The sequence below is a fragment of the Pimephales promelas genome, chromosome 4, assembly GCF_988280905.1.
Source record: "Pimephales promelas chromosome 4, fPimPro1.hap1.1, whole genome shotgun sequence".
In the NCBI taxonomy this organism is placed as follows: Eukaryota; Metazoa; Chordata; class Actinopteri; order Cypriniformes; family Leuciscidae; genus Pimephales; species Pimephales promelas.
This window is the reverse complement of record NC_142772.1, coordinates 16,829,197-16,847,272: the sequence shown is the minus strand read 5'-3', so window position 1 is coordinate 16,847,272 and position 18,076 is coordinate 16,829,197. Positions and strand designations below refer to the sequence as shown.

The 18,076-nt window shown below is 37.8% G+C and overlaps 1 protein-coding gene across 3 annotated transcripts; it reads left to right on the top strand.

Annotated features, from left to right (window-relative positions):
- Positions 1-495: 495 nt before the first annotated feature.
- On the top strand, positions 496-18,024 carry ciz1b (cdkn1a interacting zinc finger protein 1b). Of its 3 annotated transcripts, none has more exons than XM_039662555.2 (16): positions 496-585; positions 1,372-1,596; positions 1,811-1,905; positions 2,167-2,330; positions 10,032-10,149; positions 10,252-10,354; positions 10,498-10,586; positions 10,791-10,852; positions 12,799-12,978; positions 13,326-13,450; positions 13,617-13,710; positions 13,829-13,942; positions 14,023-14,148; positions 14,229-14,301; positions 14,374-14,495; positions 17,348-18,024. In XM_039662555.2, exons 2-16 carry the CDS (start codon positions 1,409-1,411, stop codon positions 17,945-17,947), a joined length of 2,253 nt encoding a protein of 750 aa, XP_039518489.2. In that variant the 5' UTR covers positions 496-585; positions 1,372-1,408; the 3' UTR covers positions 17,948-18,024. The 3 variants fall into 3 exon arrangements, with proteins under 3 accessions (XP_039518489.2, XP_088986141.1, XP_088986142.1); XM_089130015.1 differs by lacking the exon at positions 496-585 and adding an exon at positions 602-711; XM_089130016.1 differs by lacking the exon at positions 496-585 and adding an exon at positions 605-711 and having other exon boundaries at positions 2,254-2,330; positions 17,348-18,022.
- Positions 18,025-18,076: the final 52 nt, after the last annotated feature.

Sequence of the window (18,076 nt, the reverse complement as noted above, 5' to 3'; positions counted from 1 at the left end):
CATTGCACCAGTTAGCCTATATTTATTAGTCTTCAGTTTATTATACTTCATTTATTATACTGGCAAAATCAAGTCCTGTCCCACAGTTATCCTTGTTGGAGAAGCTGTTTCACTTGGATAGAAAGAAAGGAAGAAAAATGGTAGAAAAGTCTATCAGAGCATGCTGACTTATAAGGGAAAAATAATATTTGTTGAAAAACTTAAAAAACTCAAACATGAAATATAAGCAAGCTTGCAAACATGCATTATTTGAGTCTGTACAAAAATAAATACTAGTTGCTAAAAAAAAAATGTTGAATGGTTTTGCCTACATGTCAGGGTGTATTGTGATAGCAACCTGCTGACTGTGTGTATTATCAGTCAGCTTACTTAATTTTCTCTGATGTATTTTATTGCACACAGGTTGTCAGTGTAAAGACACATTTTTAAATTTTAAACAAATACCATTTCTTGAAATTAAATTATTCTTCCGAGCCGGGTGAGGGCGCACTGGCGTTGAATGTCTACAACTTCCAAAGCACAGCACCAGAGGAAGAGTCATCATCTACCATAAACATTGATGCACTGAGGCTGTTATATCAAAAGGTGGGCTGTTTCATACATTTTTGTTAGGCTGTTTTACTCACAAATCAGGCGTGAAATGTGTGCTGTACGTTGCAAGGTTTTACAGAGCTCACAGGCTAGTATCAGACCTGTCTCTCATGTCAGGAGGTGCAGTGCACTTTCTTACATTTATTTTCAAGTGCAACACTTTTGAGCCTTACATTTTAAAATGAATATGCTTGTGTTTTAATTTAACGTATTTAATTTTAAGTATCTATGTCAGAAATATGCTCTGGGCACGCTTAACCACTTCAACTGTATTACTGCTTATTTATTTACACCATTGCAATTTGCAAGATTAACAGAATGTCTAACATAAAAAAAAAAACAGTGGATGAAAATAATTTCCATCCTAAAGGAACTCAAAATAACTGTTTTTGTAATTCATCCTGAATTTTCAGCATCATTACTCTGCTCTTCTGTGTCACATGATCCTTCAGAAATCATTATATAATGGTGAAAACAGTTGTTTAATGTTTGTTCATTGTGTGTTATATAACTTATTTGAAACCTCACTAGCAAACTACCCATAAATCATCCACACGTCTGAAACAATAGTATTACCATAGTATTACCGTAGTAATAGTAATAATACTATTGATTTAGACATATGGATGAGGCATGGGTAGTTTGCTAGTGATGTTTCAAATAAATTATTTAACACACACTATGAACAAACAACTGTTTTCAGCATTATATTCAGCATCATTGTTCCTAATATGTAGGATAAATACTCATTTAATGGTTTGCATTCCCTGTTTTAAATAGGCACCTGAGATCATTAAAGTGTATCTTAGCATTAAGAATGCTGAAAATCAAGCAGAAGCAGCAGCTTAAGAAATTTAAGCAGCAGCAGAGGAACATGCAAAAAATGGCTGGAAAAGCCCAGTTAGATCCTCACGGACAAGGAGCACCATTTGCTTCACTCCCTTATTCCCCTGATTGTCGTTTTCCTCAGCAGTCTCAACAGAGGCGTGTGCATTCTGGAACAAGGTAAGGGCTCATATTTTGGTGGAAAATTTAACTACATGATACACGCAGACAATTATTATCAGATTACCTTTTGCAACTGCCATCTCTTTGAAAGCTTTAAACGATTGCCGGGATTTGTGCTTTTTAATGAATGCATCAACTGTAAAACAAATAATCAAATACAAAATAATTGCCTTGTCATGTGATTGTCTTTCTCCAAATACCTGCGTAACAGATCACCAGCACCAAGTGCTTCTCCCCTTCTTGCTTCAATCAGACCATGCCATAATCCCATGCTGCAACAGTGTGGGCTTATACACACAATGCCAGGTAAAAGATCCCTCATCCTGTGTGCTGCTGTTATACTATGGACTGGTTTCACAAACAGGGCTTACATGCAACTGCCATCTCATCATGCATTTTAGTCTGGAACTAGGCTTAAGCCATGTCTGTGAAACCAGGGGAATATGTGTTAGATTTGACTGTTTTATAACGATATAACCATTTGTTAGTTAACAAACCCCTGTAGTGTGTATAACCTCATATAATATCTCATATTCTGTGTCTTTCCCCTTTTCTGAATCATAATAGGTATGTCAATCAGTCACACCAAGCTGATGCCAAGTGCATTTCTAGAGGGAGGAGTCAGGCAGTCTATTCTTGGGCCTCCTCCTATAGGCGTTCCAGTAAGAGACCTCTGCATGAACTTTGCGGCTGATCGTTGTCCCCATCCATGTGGATCACACATCAGTAGGGTAACAGTCTTTCCTCATTAACATAGATAGGAACATCTTTAAAGGATTATTTAAAGGTTCTGTCATTTACTCATCTTCATTTAATTCCAAATATGTATGATGTTTATTACTTTCTGATGAATACAAAAGATGATATTTTTTAAAATGTTGGTAATCAAATAGTTTTGGTTACCATTGACTCTCATTGTATGGAGAAAAAAAATGTTCCTCAAAAAAGAAAGAAAGTCATACAGTTTTGTAAAAATATGAGGGTAAGTAAATTACGATTTAGGGTTGAACGATCACTTTAAGACCTATTCACACCAAGGTTCAGAATTAGCTGAATAGAGTACCGAAGTGATAACGTCACTTTGTTGGACAACTCGGAAGCTAGCGGCACATGGGTTCCCTCGATCGAAAAGCTATGCATTTTGTTGTGACCCTTACACGTTTTGTCTATCAAGATAATCTTTACAAGTTAATCCAAAATGTATACATTTTGAAGAATATATAAAGTGTTTTAAACACACAAGCAATAAAGTTTAAAAAACGTGATCAAAACGTGAAAATATTTAGAGGTTTTGTCCACCACAGACCTTATTTCAGGCGATTTAGCAAAAACCCATTCAAAAATCCCATAGACTTGAGAGCGAGGAAACCGGTAGTGCTAAAATGCTAACTAATTGCTTTCAGGTGTCCTGCATGTACATCTGTGAGCATATAAATCACTGACACTATTCAGGCACAGGAAACAAACAGGGCAAAATGGGAATTAATTTAATATATTTATTTACACTACACTTACCTTCCATCATTTTACAACAACAACAAAAAAAAACACCTGTAGCTGGGAAGGAAAATCATGAAGATTGGGCACTTTTGGAAATGTTTTTGATTTTTCGAAGTGTGTTAGGTATGGGTATCCTGGGAAAACCCAGACAACTTCTGGCAAATTTAGATTTGCTCTTAAAGTTAGTCTGGCAAAGAGCTCATTCAAGCCCATTTCCAATCATGGGGTAATCCATTGACCGGAAGTTGAAGCCTCGCAGGAGCTGCCATCTTGTAGCAGAACTTCACTTGCGTTAGCATTCCCATTGACTCCCATTCATTTTGGCGTCACTTTGACAGCGAATAACATTAAATCTGAGGCGTTTAAAGACCCCATTTGTCCTTTATTTATTTCTAAAGAAACACGACAATGTATAAAATGCTCCATTACCTTGTAGCTTATGTTATGACCCCGTAGAAGCAGTATTAGTGAAAGTAGGCTAACGATTGCGTCATACCCACGCGACTCTCTGTTGCACAGTAGAGAGATTACCGTGTGGACAGGAGAAGAAGCTTGCGCGCAATCGGGGAAACATGAAGGCAAAATGACAAAATAATTAATCAGAATACCTGATTCATTCGTCAGGGACGGAAGTGCTAAAAAATCGTCTTCAATCGTCTCAATGGAGTTCCAATGAGATCGCTCTGTCCATTTCTTTTACTGTCTATGTTTCCAATCCGCCGAAATCGCGGCACCAATCAGAAACGTTGGGGTGGGCTTTACACAATGACGACAGCACAGTGACGGTGGAGCAGATTTTGTACATTCACAAAGGGGTATGATTGTTATAGTTGAACACCGCCATTAGAACTCTATAACCGCCAAAACCATGTTATTAAAATATTTTTTTCACAAACATTTTTTTATCATAGAGAATGTTTAAATACTAATATCAGCTTACGAGGGAAACGGAGGCCGAGTTAGTGGTGCTTCAGAGACTACTACTGCTGGAGATGATTCGGGAGAGGTCTGTGCACCTTTACCGATCAGAGCACGCGCTGACACAGCCTTGTATACACTCGACGTGTCCGCTCGAGCGCGAAGGTGTGCGGTGCACAAGACCAACCCCATTCCCCTTGGCTGTGTGCACGGCTTTTTTTGTTGCGGCGCCGCGTCCGAAGATGAACGACTTCAAGTCGAATCTGCCCGAGCATACATGTCTCACCTAGGGATGGGACGATAACCGGTTTCACGATAAACCGTGATAAAATGTACTGGCGGTTAGTATTATCGTTTAAAATTTAATTATCATTAAAACCGTGTTTGATTATCGCGATTTTAATAACTCACTGAATCCTGTGGCGCGCAGCACGCAATATTTTTTTAAATTACTATTCGAGAAGGAATGGTGGAAGGCAGTGACCGTGCTCAGGAGATTTTTTTAGCCTTTTAAAATGACCAAATCTGAGGTGTGGTCATATTTTGGGTTTTACAAAAGTCCTGAGTGAAACTTGATCGAGGATGGTCACCCTGTCTGCCGAACAAAAAGTCACTGCAATAGAAACACTTCAAATCTGCCGAGTCGTCTTGTGTGATCATCACCCGAACGCAAGGCAAGTTAACTTTGACCTTAATACCAACACTGGGAAACAATTGGGCACGAAATGTTGTTTTGAGTTGAAACATTTTATGTCACTCACTTGAAATAGACGTGAAGCTTCCGCGAAGAAAGGTTCGTTGCAAGTGGATTTGAGCTAAAGACGAACGAACAACTTCAAACAAGACTATTATTAAGAGTGATATTTTAAGGGATAGTAAAGTATAGATACATCACGTATTAAACCGATTTTATTTTTACCACATAATTACGGGGACATATTGAATTGATAATGAGATTAGCTAATGTTTTAAATCTTACCTATTTATGAATTCATTTTGTAAAACAATCGTCCAGACAAGATATATCACACCAATATTATCAAACTCTGTAAGCAATAAATCAACTCTGATTTCATTTTTGCAATACAATCAAAAACCGGAGACGCAAGACGGCAAGTTGTATTTGAATGAAACAAGAGCGCGCGTCCGTTGTGATATGAAAGTGCGCTGTGTAATAATGCGTTGCTATTGACGACGGGCATTATAAAGAAGCAAATGCCATAGAATAGAAACTTGCTTAAAAAAAATGCGTAGAGAGGCTTGTTTTATTTGTTGTTTGTTGATTTTCAATTATAAAACTTGTTGAAATGTTTCAGTGTGAGCATCAGTTCTTTTTGAGCACTTTCATAAATTTTTAACAAAACCGTGATAATATTGATAATCACGATTATTTTGGACACTATAATCGTGATATGACATTTTCATACCGTCCCATCCCTAGCACTCTCACCCATAGACAGTAAGGTCTCACCATACCTGCATGCAGTTTGCATGTCTAAATTGCAAAGTTCATTGTTAAGTTTTTTTGTTAAGGTTTTGTTTACTGTGTGTGAATTATATAATGGAAAGCACAGTCACTTATAGTTGTTTTGCTGTTAATTTTAAATAAATGTAGAGCAAGTAGCTAATCAGATTGTCTGCTCGTTTATTCAAATAGACGAACGTCGCTCTGCAAACGTCATCTCCTTCAGCGCTCTGATTGGTTTTAAGTCTATCCAATTGCGCCCAGAGACATGAGCTACGTCCGTTGGTGACGCCCCTCTGGAAATGATTTGTCTATGAAGCTTTGCCAGACCATAACTCGGTTACAAACTGAGAATGTTCTGGTTTCAACCAGGCTAAGGTATGGGCCTAAGGTTAAAAAACATGGATACAAGTTGGGGTGGCCCTCTAGTGGCCGGTATCAATAAAAACCTGAATGGTGCCCGTATAAAAGACAGATTATATCTCAACTTCATTTAGTCTTTAGTCACTTTTTTTCTACTTGATATGATACAAGGACCATATGTGAGGTAAGTTTATGTGATTTTACATATATGCCTCTGAGTAGTTTGAATTCGCCAACTAGTGTTGATGCATCTCTACTTCAAGTGGCAAGCATGTCAAACGTACATGGTTTGGCTACCAGCTTACTTTTGCCTGGCTCCATGTACTCAAAATACAGGCATATGAGGATTACTGCCAATAGGGCTTAATGAAAGCATGGATTTGTGGGATAGTTGACTCAGAATAATGCTCCAACAACAACAACAACAGTTTGAGACTACCTCATCATGATCAACTGTCGCCTCCTCCATGGTCAGCGAGTGGGGAATTGGCCACTGACCCTGAATGCCGTCAAAGATTTGCGCCCATTATTTGCCTTTGGACATACAAATTATGCCCACTGGATGCCAGTATTTCTGAAGGACATGGGAAACCTGCCAGATACCCATCCAGCAGTCCCCAAGGCGTTCATGGAGGGGAAGTTTGTGGTCCAACGTGGAGATAAAAAATTCTCCCTTATGGCACTTGATCAGAGAAAGGAACACAGTATTAAGTTTCTGAAGAAAGACAGTGGTTCAAAGGGCTTGTATGCCCTGCAGGAGGAGAAGGAGATAAACAACCTCTCAAACCCGGAAGTGCTATGGGCCATTGATGAGTTTGAGCTTGCCTGTTTCTCTGACTCAAGCGAGAAGGAAAGTCTGGAACATCCAGAATCCTCAGCTGCTGAACAGAAGTTCCTCAATCATCTGAAAGAACTATAGAATCTTGCAAAGGAAGATAAAATAGTCAACCCCTTCAAAGAAATAGGCACAGAGCTCATCACCCTAGACACAGGTGAGGTCTCCAATTCCGCGTGCATGACTCTCCTGTTCAAACTTGTTTATCAAAATGAACTAATCTTTTTTCCTGTCATTTGGTTCATTCAATGAACGAATTGACTCGGGAAAAGATCCGTTCATTTTGATGAACGAGTTCGAACAGGAGAGTCACAAACGCACATCACATAACAGAGCAAGGCGACCATTTGAGCTTATAAAACTTAAACTTTGTTATTTATTTTATATGAGTAATCGTTTCGCTTGATAAGACCCTTATTCATCGTCTGGAATCATTTAAAGCCCTTTGAACAGTTTGCACTGAAACTGTCTTTTGGACCTTGAACTGTTTGGTTACCAGTAAAGTGGTAACCTAATCCTAACCCTAACCCTAAAATATGGAGAAAATCCTGGAATGTTTTCATCAAAAACCTTAATTTCTTTTTAATTGAAGAAAGAAAGGCATGGACATCTTGTATGACATGGGGTGAGTAAATTATCAGCAAAAGTTTTTTTTTTTTTAAAGTGAACTACTCCTTTAAGTGTGGTGGGACAGCAGGGTACAGAACACGGGTCTCCGCTAAGATACCTCTACCAAAGGGAGTTCAATGGCAAAAGTTCCTAATGGACAGTCAAAATAAAGATGAGGTGTTTCAGTACATCAGTGACAAACATTCACACATACACATTCATAGCTCAAAGTACCTCCTCACAACAAAGGCTAACTTGGTCCTGAGCAACAAACCTACTGACCTAGAAGCACTTGTCACCATATCAGCAAGAGGAAGCAGACACACGAATGATGCTACATTTACGTCATGCTGCCAAACAGGGTCACACCAAGGCTTACCTGAGGACACTAGATAGTGATGTGGTTGTGCTGGCCATTAATCTGGAGTTGGGCCTCTCAGAGCTGTGGATTGGATTTGGATCAGGGAATGCATTTGAAGATTCAATCCACCACATCTCAGAAGGTGGGATCTCAAAAATGCCAAACACTGCCTCTCTTCTACGCGTTCACAGGATGTGATGTTGTATCAGCAATGTATGGAACTGGGAAAAAGAACTCCATGGAATGTGTGGGCAGCTTAACCAGAAGTCACAGACACCCTCATTGTGATCACCCAATACCCAACCAGCCTCATACTGGAATCAGTGCACATGCGAGTTCTCGAATGCTGGACTGTACTCATGTATAGTTAGAACTGCGGTGTCAGGTCAGTCAATGAAGCTCGGAAGCTTCTTTTCACTCATGGCATCAAGTCCCTGGATTCAATCCCCCCGATCCAGCATGCCTTATCCAGCATGGGAAGCGTGCCCTGCACAATGCAGTTTTTGTCTGGAAGCAGTCCTTCACCAAAACTCCTGAGAATCCAGACCCCAGTGAGTGGGGTTGGAAATAGAATGACAGAACCAAAGTCTGGATGTCATATTGGACAGATTTGCACACTCCTCCTCAACTGTGGCTGTGTGGTTGCCTGTAAGGGCAACTGTACTTCGCTGGACTTCGCTGTACCATTCGCTATAACTATTCACTGTGGCATAGTTCTGAAGTTGTGTTCATTTAAAGCCTCAACAATGGTCCTTTTGGTCACAACATGTGATTTTTGACACTATAGTGATAGGGAACTGTCCAATCAACAAAGAAAAGCATACCTTGGAGGTAAAAATATGGGTCTATGGGTCTTTTTACAGCTAGGGCCATTTGGATTTTATGGATAACTGCCACTAGGGGGACCACCCTAACTTGTATCCATGGATTTTTGAAAACCTTAGGCCTATGTCTAACACCCTGCCAAAAATCTAAAACTTTTCCAGAAGTCCCCAGTTTTCATGAATTGCATCCTAGCTACTGTATTGTTGTCATTTTACATGCCACTATATATTTAATATACATGCCAATCTTTTTGGATACAACTATATCACTGTATTACTGTATTATAATGTGGATTCTGTAGTAAAATGTGTATTTTCACATAAGCCTGGAAAACTGGAAACTGGTTGAAGAGATAGACCACTGGTCTATGAGATGAAGGACCTTGACCCTCACTCTTGCAGAGACCACCCAAATTCACATAAGATTATGGTTTTTAATTTGAACAACTGTCAGTTTTATACATGTTTAGTATTATTGAAATGTCTACAAGTGCGACTGGTACTGGTAAGTGTCCTATTTCCAAATAAGTAAAACAAAATGTAATAAGTTTTTTTAAGAGTTTAGGAATAACTGGCACACAAAGGAATGTGGTCTCCTGGCATGGTCCTACTAGCCTGGTTCAACCAGACTCTAAAATGAAATTGAGCGAAAGTGCGTAGGAGGGCGCAGTCAGGCTATGGTATGGTCCTCCTACTTCCAAAAGGTGTAAATTCATGAATGCAAATTACCACTGCTAGCAAATGGTCAACTTCTGCCCCTAGTAAGTCTGGGGGGTGAACACAGTAACTTTTCACTATAAACTCATGTTTACATATGAAATGAGGTTTGGCTATATTATGAAATGCAACGAGAGATGACTCCTCTTCTCTATCTCAGATCAGCCTGTGAATGCAGTGTTCATGTATTTCATAATGTCGGGTAAAGGATTTTCCTCTTTGTTCTAGAACATTTGATGGTTTGCATTGATTATCTTTCAATTGATTGTTAAATTGTAATAATACATTTACATGACATAATAAATTGTTATATTTGATTATTCTAACAGACTTTGACTTTATTTTCATTAGAGTTGAAAGGAATAGTCAAACATTCACGTAGATTTAATGATGCACAGATATCATTGAAAAACCTTTTCATTTATGGAGTCAGATGAAATAACAAGTTAATACATAAGATAAAATGTATTGCATTTAATTTAAAATCTCTTTGCCACGAGAAAAGACGGAACACGCATGAGACCTTCACCTCTAATCAAATACCGCCATTGGATCGATTTAGACGGCCTTATGACGTCATGGCTTTTATTTTATATAAAATGTTATCAGATGGCAGTAGTTCAGTTTTCAGATGGGTTTTCATTGAAGATGATGAAATCTTTTTTTATTAAATTGTATCTTGTATTCATGACCTTTTGTCGTGAATGGCTTTTACGTTATGTTCTTGGTGTGAACTGGCCTTTAATGTGTATTAAATTATAAAGCATTCTCTATGTTTTGATTGTTTACTTGGGTCGACTGAGATGAGGGAGCATTGACCGTGTTTCACATTTATTTAAGGAGTCTACAATGCAGAGCCTAGACAGAAAGGAGGAGAATGTGCTGGGAAATTCCATATCTGGGAAAAGTCCTGGACAGACGAGAAAAATGAACACTGATTCAAAGATCGGAAAAGTGGGTGAGTACACATTTATGCTTGAGGAGACCCCTCGACTTACAGTAGACTATTAACCAGTTGTGCACTTATAATAAAATGTGTTGTCAAATTCCTTTTTACAAGTTCCTTCTCATGCCCCAAATAAACCCAATGGTACAGTTGGACAAATTCATTCTGCTGTCCCAGAACAAGCAGAGCCCCCTTTGAAAAAGCACAGAGGTCAAAGGTAATTTTGATTTTAATGTTATTGATCAAAGTGGTTTGGTTTGGCATCTTGATGTCATGCAGTTAATCAAGGTAATATCACTGCAGATGGACTAAAATGAATGAGGCTGTTTTTGTGTTTCATGTGACATACTTACAAAACAGGCCTGTTGGACTGGGGGAAGAGTCTGGTAAAGGAGATAGGATACAGCAGACACAAAAATCAAACTCTGCAAGTGTTTCAGACCATGAAGGTATTACTGTGTGTGGCTGTGTGTAGCTTGATGTATTTGTCTCTTTAGCCTCAGGCAAACCACAAATTCACAAAAAAAAACCACGCTCTGTGTTTACTTTCAGTTATACTGTTATCAAACTCTTCGTCTGCAACTTTAACATGATGTATACTAAGTCGTGTTTAAATGTTGAACAATCTTTTATTTCCCCTCTAAATGATGCAGAGGATGATAACGGTTCTGCACAGCTTGAAGAAGACATTGTTGATCAGAACAGAGCAGCAGAGGTGCAGTATCACAGCATCATTAATATATTTCCATCTTTACGTTTGGACATTCCCAATAACATCAGTACATCTCAATTAATGCCGCTGAATACAAAATGCAGTGAATTTACTTTTTAAAAATTTTTACACAATAATAATTTTACTCTTAATGCTTTCAAATGAACATCAGTTTGTATAAACAAAAGACACATGTATAGTGTACAATTGTGCAGCTCATTATACACTACCATTAAAATAAATAAATATATAGGTAACACTTTACAATAAGGTTCGTTAGTTAACATTAGTTAACTACATTAGTTAAAATGAACTAATAATGAATCGCACATATACAGCATTTGTTAATCTTTGTTAATGTTATTATCAACATTTACTAATACTTGATTAAAATCTTGTTAACATTAGTTAATGCACCGTGAACTAACATGAACAAACAATGAACAGCTGTATTTTCATGAACTAACATGAACAAAGATGAACAAATGCAGTAACAAATGTATTGCTCATGGTTAGTGCATGTTAGTAAATACATTAACTAATGTTAACTAACGAACCTTATTGTAAAGTGTTACCAATATATATATATAGTACTGTGCCGAAGTCTTAGGCACACTAGTATTTTCACCTCAAAGAAATGGTTTTAAGCCAGTTATTTATATATTTTGTTGTAGTGTCTCAGTAGGAAATATCAGTTTACATTTCCAGACATTAATTGTGCCATTAATTGTAAAAATCCAGTGAAATTTTTGAATGCACAAGTATTCTGACAACAGCCAATGCTCCACACGGAGGTCGGATCTCACCATCATCGAGTGCATCTGAAATTATATGACGAAACAGAAAAAACAGAGACTCTAAGACCAGAAGAACTGCGGCAACGTTTCCAAAGACGCTTGAAAAAACCTGCAAAACTAACAACTATGTGCAATTAAACATAAAAACAGGACATAAGCTGTTTTAAACGTAAAGGGTACTAAACACCTATTGATTTGATTTAGTTAACTGTTAAAAGTTAATAACAGTTAATAATAGTTAAATAATAAAATGAATTGATAAATAAAATCTATTTATGATTATTTATGACAATATTTTTGAAACATTCTCATTTACAGCATTTTTACACGAGTGCTTTTTCACAGTACTGTAGCTTTGCAGGCAGGCAGGCATTACCTTCGAGACGTTGCCGCAGTTCTTCTGGTCTTAGTCTCTGTTTTTTTCAGTTTCTTCATATAATTTCAGATGCACTCGATGATGGTGAGATCCGACCTCCGTGTGGAGCATTGGCTGTTGTCAGAATCCTTGTGCATTCAAAAATTTCACTGGATTATTACAATTGATGGCACAATTAATATCTGGAAATGTAAACTGATATTTCCTACTGAGACACTACAACAAAATATATAAATAACTGGTTTAAAACCATTTCTTTGAGGCGAAAATACTAGTGTGCCTAAGACTTCTGCACAGTACTGTATATATATATGTGTGTGTGTGTGTGTGTGTGTGTGTGTGTGTGTGTGTGTGTGTGTGTGTGTGTGTGTGTGTGTGTGTGTGTGTGTGTGTGTGTGTGTGTGTGTGTGTGTGTGTGTGTGTGTGTGTGCGTGTGTGCGTGTGTGCGTGTGTGTGTGCTCACCAAGGTTGCATTTATTTGATCAAAAATACAGTAAACAGTAACTTTGAGAAATATAATTAAAGTTTAATATACTATTTTAATATGTTATAAAATGTGATTATTCCTTTAATGGCAATTTCCAGCATCATTACCCCAGTCTTCAGTCTTCAAATCATGAAGCTCCACCAATAGGAGTCACATAATAACTAGAAATTAATCTTAGTCTTAATAATTAGTCTTGAAAAGAACTCCACCTCAAGAGAACAATTCTGACACTTAATCAACAAGGGCTTGTATTAATCTGGAATACTCATTTAAGCACTGTGTCGTTTAGGTGCAGGGTGTTGGCACGTCTCTGAAGGTGACTATCCAGCGTAGCAGTGAGAGTCGAGCCTTCAGCACTTCACCTGAGGAGATGGCAGCGGGTGCAGCCCATGATGACGAGAAAGAGAGAAGCAAACACAAAGTCAAATTCTCCTGCTACATTTGCAACATCACCTGTCCTGACCAGCAAGTAAGACTTGACTGTACATACAAGGTGCGTTCCATTCGACAGGGTCCCTACGCAGTGTTCACTGCTCCCTACTCCCTGAACATGGTACATCAGTTGAAGTGGACCTCACTGACTTCCTGTGAAGTGATGTATCGATGTTCCCTTATTCCCTATGCCGTTTGCAGTGCCCTTCGAACTGAACATGTTCGTTCCCTTCGAATTGGAATCTCACTTAAGATGGCGAAATACCCTGTGAAGTCCACTTCGCAGTCCACTTACGGTCGAATGGAACGCACCTACAGTAAATGAGGAGAGGAGTCAGTGGATTATTGTGTTTAGTGAAGTGGTTTGACCTCTGCACTCTGCAGGTCTTCCAGACTCACATGATCAGTTTAGATCATCAGCAACGTATGATGGAAATCCAGCATGCGAGTAACACCTGTCTGGCCACACTATTACCCCAAACCCAGGAGTTCCTGCAGGGAACAAACAGGTAAGTGATGATCTCCATACTTTAAAGGTGTATAATATTTTTAATAAGTTGACGTCTGTTACTCTGTGGTAACGTCAGAAATAGTGTCGAGTCAATGACCGTATGAGAGAGCTGAGAGCTCATAGAATTGTAATTGTTGTGTTCTTTAATTTTTGTTTTGTAATAGAGAGAGGAGGATGGGTCATCAGCGCTGGTGTCCTACCTGTCAGTGTCGTTTTTCTGGTGACCTCATTGAGCACAGACGAACAAAGAAACACAAGGTGACCTTAACATTAACAAAACAAATCTCACCATAATCACTACAAATAATATCCACGTATACATGAGTAGTGTGTAAACCACTGACTGTATAGAAATGCTGTCTTGTCTCCTCGTTAGATGTCAAAAGTGTCCTCGAGACCTTTCTGTACCCTGTGTGAGCGCCACTTTAGGACCCCTCGCAAGTTTGTTGAACATATGAAGTCTTCTGGCCACAAACAGAGGGTTGAGGAGGTTTGTGTGTGTATTTATGTAGATATTTGAATGTAAAATGCTTTGAATGACATCAGTAAGACTGTTCTCATTTGTTACAGTTAAGAAACGAGGGCGGCCCAGAGGTTATGGAGGAGCTCATAACTGTGGATGCTATTGGCTGCTTTGAAGGGGAAGATGATTATGAGGAGGATAGAAATGAAGAGGAGGTTGCAGTGTTTGACAGGGTTTGTTGCATGACTTCATGTGCTCCTCTAAATTTGTTTCTTTTGGTACTCTTGAGTTTTTACTTGAATTGTTTTCATAGCATCCTGCTCATAGGGAGATTGCTCTCGAAGAGACAACTTATAATGAGACATATGATCCAGACACACAATATGGTGAGTCCTCAGCTTCAACCACATCTCTAGATTGTCAAAGAACAGTTTCTGAGTAACCTTTCTGACCCTCAGGCACTAGTTTTGTGGTGCCTGTCGCTGGTTTCCTCTGTAAGCTCTGTCATAAATTCTACCACTTTGAGTCATCTGCACTGGAAACTCACTGCAGGTCTCTCATGCACTTCCAGAACTTGCAGGTAAGGAACATTACGGAATCAGTGGTATGTGCGTTTTTTTCCTTAATGTGCATAGCCTTTAAGAGGTGGGCAAATCTGAAATCAATGATTGAATGATACATTCATTCATTAACAATTTCAGTCATATCAGACTATTGGTGATTCTATGGGCCATCTCTTGTCTTGTCATACGCGAGAGACTGTTCATGGATTTTCTTGCTGAGGATTTTTCCGGGGTAGGTCGCTAGGTCTTTCCCCAACCATCTCCATTACATAACTTGGGACTCACACACGCATTCGATTTGGCGTCTCCCATTAACCTATAGGGTGAATTCAGGATGATGGTAAAAAGTGTCCCAACCACCCTATTGTTTTTGAGTTGTGGGGGAAACTCAGAGGAAACCCATTCAGACAGAGGGAGAACATGCAAACTCCACACAGAAAGACCTCCTGGCTCAGCCGGGACTTAAACTGGGAAAACCTGCTTTGTAATAGCTTTTTCTAAAAGTGACACATTCAAAAAATGTTACACACAGTATAACACAGTCATACCTCAAATGATCACTTTGAAGCTGCTGTAGTTTTTTTTTTTTTTTTTGCAATACAGTTGACAAGTTTGGGTTACAAATTAGAGTAAAAAAACAGAATAAGGTGAAATATTTTTTACAATTTAAAAAGAACTGTTTTCTATTTTAATATGTTTAAAAATGAAGAGCTCTTTTCCAAAACGCGTTAAACGCCATTTTTTAAAAAAATGTCGTGTCATTCTGCTGTGGACAGAACCCTTTCACTGCTCCATCAACGTTTCATGCCGAATCGCTATATTTCCTTGTTTAAAATGTACTGCAAGATACAGTTTCTTTCCAAACTGCGATAAGCGCCAGCCCTGTTTTTAGCCTAAACACGATAAATCCTCAAATTCAATGAGCGCTCTACACAATCCAGCACGGCGGCACTCTGAACAGAGGTTTATTATGTTCATTTATTCCTCAAAATGAGTCCTAGTTTTCTAGTCGACTAGTAGTAGATCATTTAAGCCATTTGTATTATCAGTAATCACATATATTGATTTAATTAAATGGGAGAGAAACCATATGAGCGTTTTTAATTGCATATTCCGCATCTCAACGTATGCATAAAGCTTGCCACAAAGAACCGGCAAAAGTAATGATTATGCATGAAACATTTGAATTGTTTATTAATAAATTAGTGTTTTCTGTCAGTGTCAGCAACAAAGATAAAGTTGATGATGCTTACTCGCCATCTTCGCAGTGAACGCGCATAGAGAAACGCATACTTCGAATTAGCCTACATACGCAGAGAGTTGCCAATTTATTTTAGTTTTTAATTGTTTTGTTTAAAAGTAGATATTTAAAGCTTTCTGTAGCCTAGTTCTCAGGCCTGTGTGAGGCAAGCATCGCAGTGTTTCGGTTCATATTATGAGACGCGCTCCGGTTCACCTGCGCGCCTCTGTGTCCTGATTATATTGTCTGATATTTACTTCTAATGTATTAATCCAGTCAATTTGTCGATGAAACATTTATTAAAATGAAGATACAATTTATATGAAACGAAATTTACAAGCTTTCTACAAAACAAAACTTAATAAGTGGTCAAAATCATGTCTGACGCACTCCAAATATTTTCCGATATTGGGCAGCTTTTGAATTTTGATCCTATCTTACTCATCTCATGCGGTTCCCTTTACATAGCCTACTCAACATAGATGAAATAATAAAAATAAGTAATGTAATATTATTAAAAACAAATGTGAAATGTTTATTTTGTTTTTTTGTTTTTTTTTTAACTTATATTTAAGCGTCATGCTGCTCCGCTTTGCTCACATGTTATGTAGCCTGTGTGTGTGTGTGCATGTGCTGGAGGGGTGCCCATCCCTTTTTTGAATATCGTTATCATATATTGATCATTTTTAATAATTCGTTTTTTTCATGCATATGTTGAAATTGGTACTATTTGTTTGAGGTTTGACTCTTTACTAAAAATGACTTTACTAATAATGATACAAAAAATGGATGGATTTATAGCGTTTTGGAAAAAAATAAAATTAACTTTTAAATTATCATTAACAATATTGTTGTTTGATTTAATAATTATTGTTCAAAATGTTCAGACTGAACCAATAAAACATTTAAACAGGATAATTTGAATATTCACAAAATGTGTGGGTCTAGGTAAAAAATGTAGTTTTCCTGAAAACTATTGAAATGGATTTATAGCGTTTTGGAAAAGAGCTCTTCAAATGTAACATTTCTTTTTGGCAAAGCTGAATTTTCAGCAGCCATGACTCCTGTCTTCAGTGTCTTATGATCCTTTGGAAATCGATATGCTATATCTAATATTCTCAATAAACTTTATTATCAACGTTGAAAACAGTTGTGGTGCTTAATATTTTTGTGTAAACCATAGTGCATTTTTCAGGGTTATTTGTGGAATAGAGCCATTAAAAAGAGCATTTATTTGAAATAGAAATATTTTGGAACATTATAAATGTCTTTATTGTCACTTTTACTCAATGTAATGCATCCTTGTATTATTTTCTTTAAAACAAAAAATCAATCTTACCTCAAATTTTAGAAATTTCTACTGAAGTACTACAACTATACATGTGCATGACGAATCAGAACCAGGCCATAATTTATTTCTAAATTGAATACCGCTTTCTAAAAACTCATAGGATGTTCCCAACAAGAATTAGACATTCTGCAATGTCCTACATTCACTACTGACTAACATTTCTGTGTAAATAATGTAAGGAGGAATTTCTTTTGTTAAACAAAAAAAAGAAAAAAAAAGAAAAGTGTATTAACTGTTAATAGAGCTAATGCAATATGCTTATTGTTTTTGATTTTCAGAAGCATAACACCCCGAAGATGCAGAAGAACTGTGAGAGTGATGCCTCATGTAGTAGCCCAATGGTGGACCCTCGAGGCCCGGAGCTCATTGCTTCCTGTGCCAATAAAACCATGGTTTCTGACAGCAGCCAAGCAGATCTCAATAGATCACACATCACTTCCTCAAGGGACCACTTACACCCGAGGAAACTTAAACCATCCAAAAGAGCGCACAAATCCAAGACTTCACGCTCAAAAACTTCTGTAGCTCCAAAGAAACCTTTCGTGGTCATGAAGCACCTAATATGTACTCCACATTTTGGCTCGAGGTCAAGCCAAGAGTCACTCTGCCAAGAAAGGAATAGGCTTGACTCGAGTGCTCAACTACGGCAAACAGAGTCCGGTGAAAAAGAAAAGACATCCTTTGACCCTCTGCATTACTCAGAAGAGCAAGAAAATGTGAACGCAACACCTATATTCAGTTTGTGTCATGCATCACAGTTGAACTCAGAAGAGAATGTTGTAAAACCAATTGAGGTTAAAGAGACCGTCAGCAAAGACCAAACAAAGAATACCCTTCATGCTTTTAAGAGTCCAAGTGTTTCTGTGAAGAAAACCTGAGAGAAATAAATAAATCAGTTGTAATTATTGTAAAATAAATGTTTATGTAAATTCAGAAATATTGTAATTCTTATTTGCTTTCATTACATTTTATTTTATATATAATTATCAATAATATTATAATTGTTG

Bases quoted from the DNA above. Each gene is read 5' to 3' on its own strand.
- ciz1b (XM_089130015.1), top strand. From the start codon at position 641: ATGTGTGCTGTACGTTGCAAGGTTTTACAGAGCTCACAGGCTAGTATC. The intron at 10,853-12,798 runs GTGCAGTATCAC...TGTGTCGTTTAG, and splicing joins ATCAGAACAGAGCAGCAGAG to GTGCAGGGTGTTGGCACGTC. The intron at 14,302-14,373 runs GTGAGTCCTCAG...TCTGACCCTCAG, and splicing joins TGATCCAGACACACAATATG to GCACTAGTTTTGTGGTGCCT.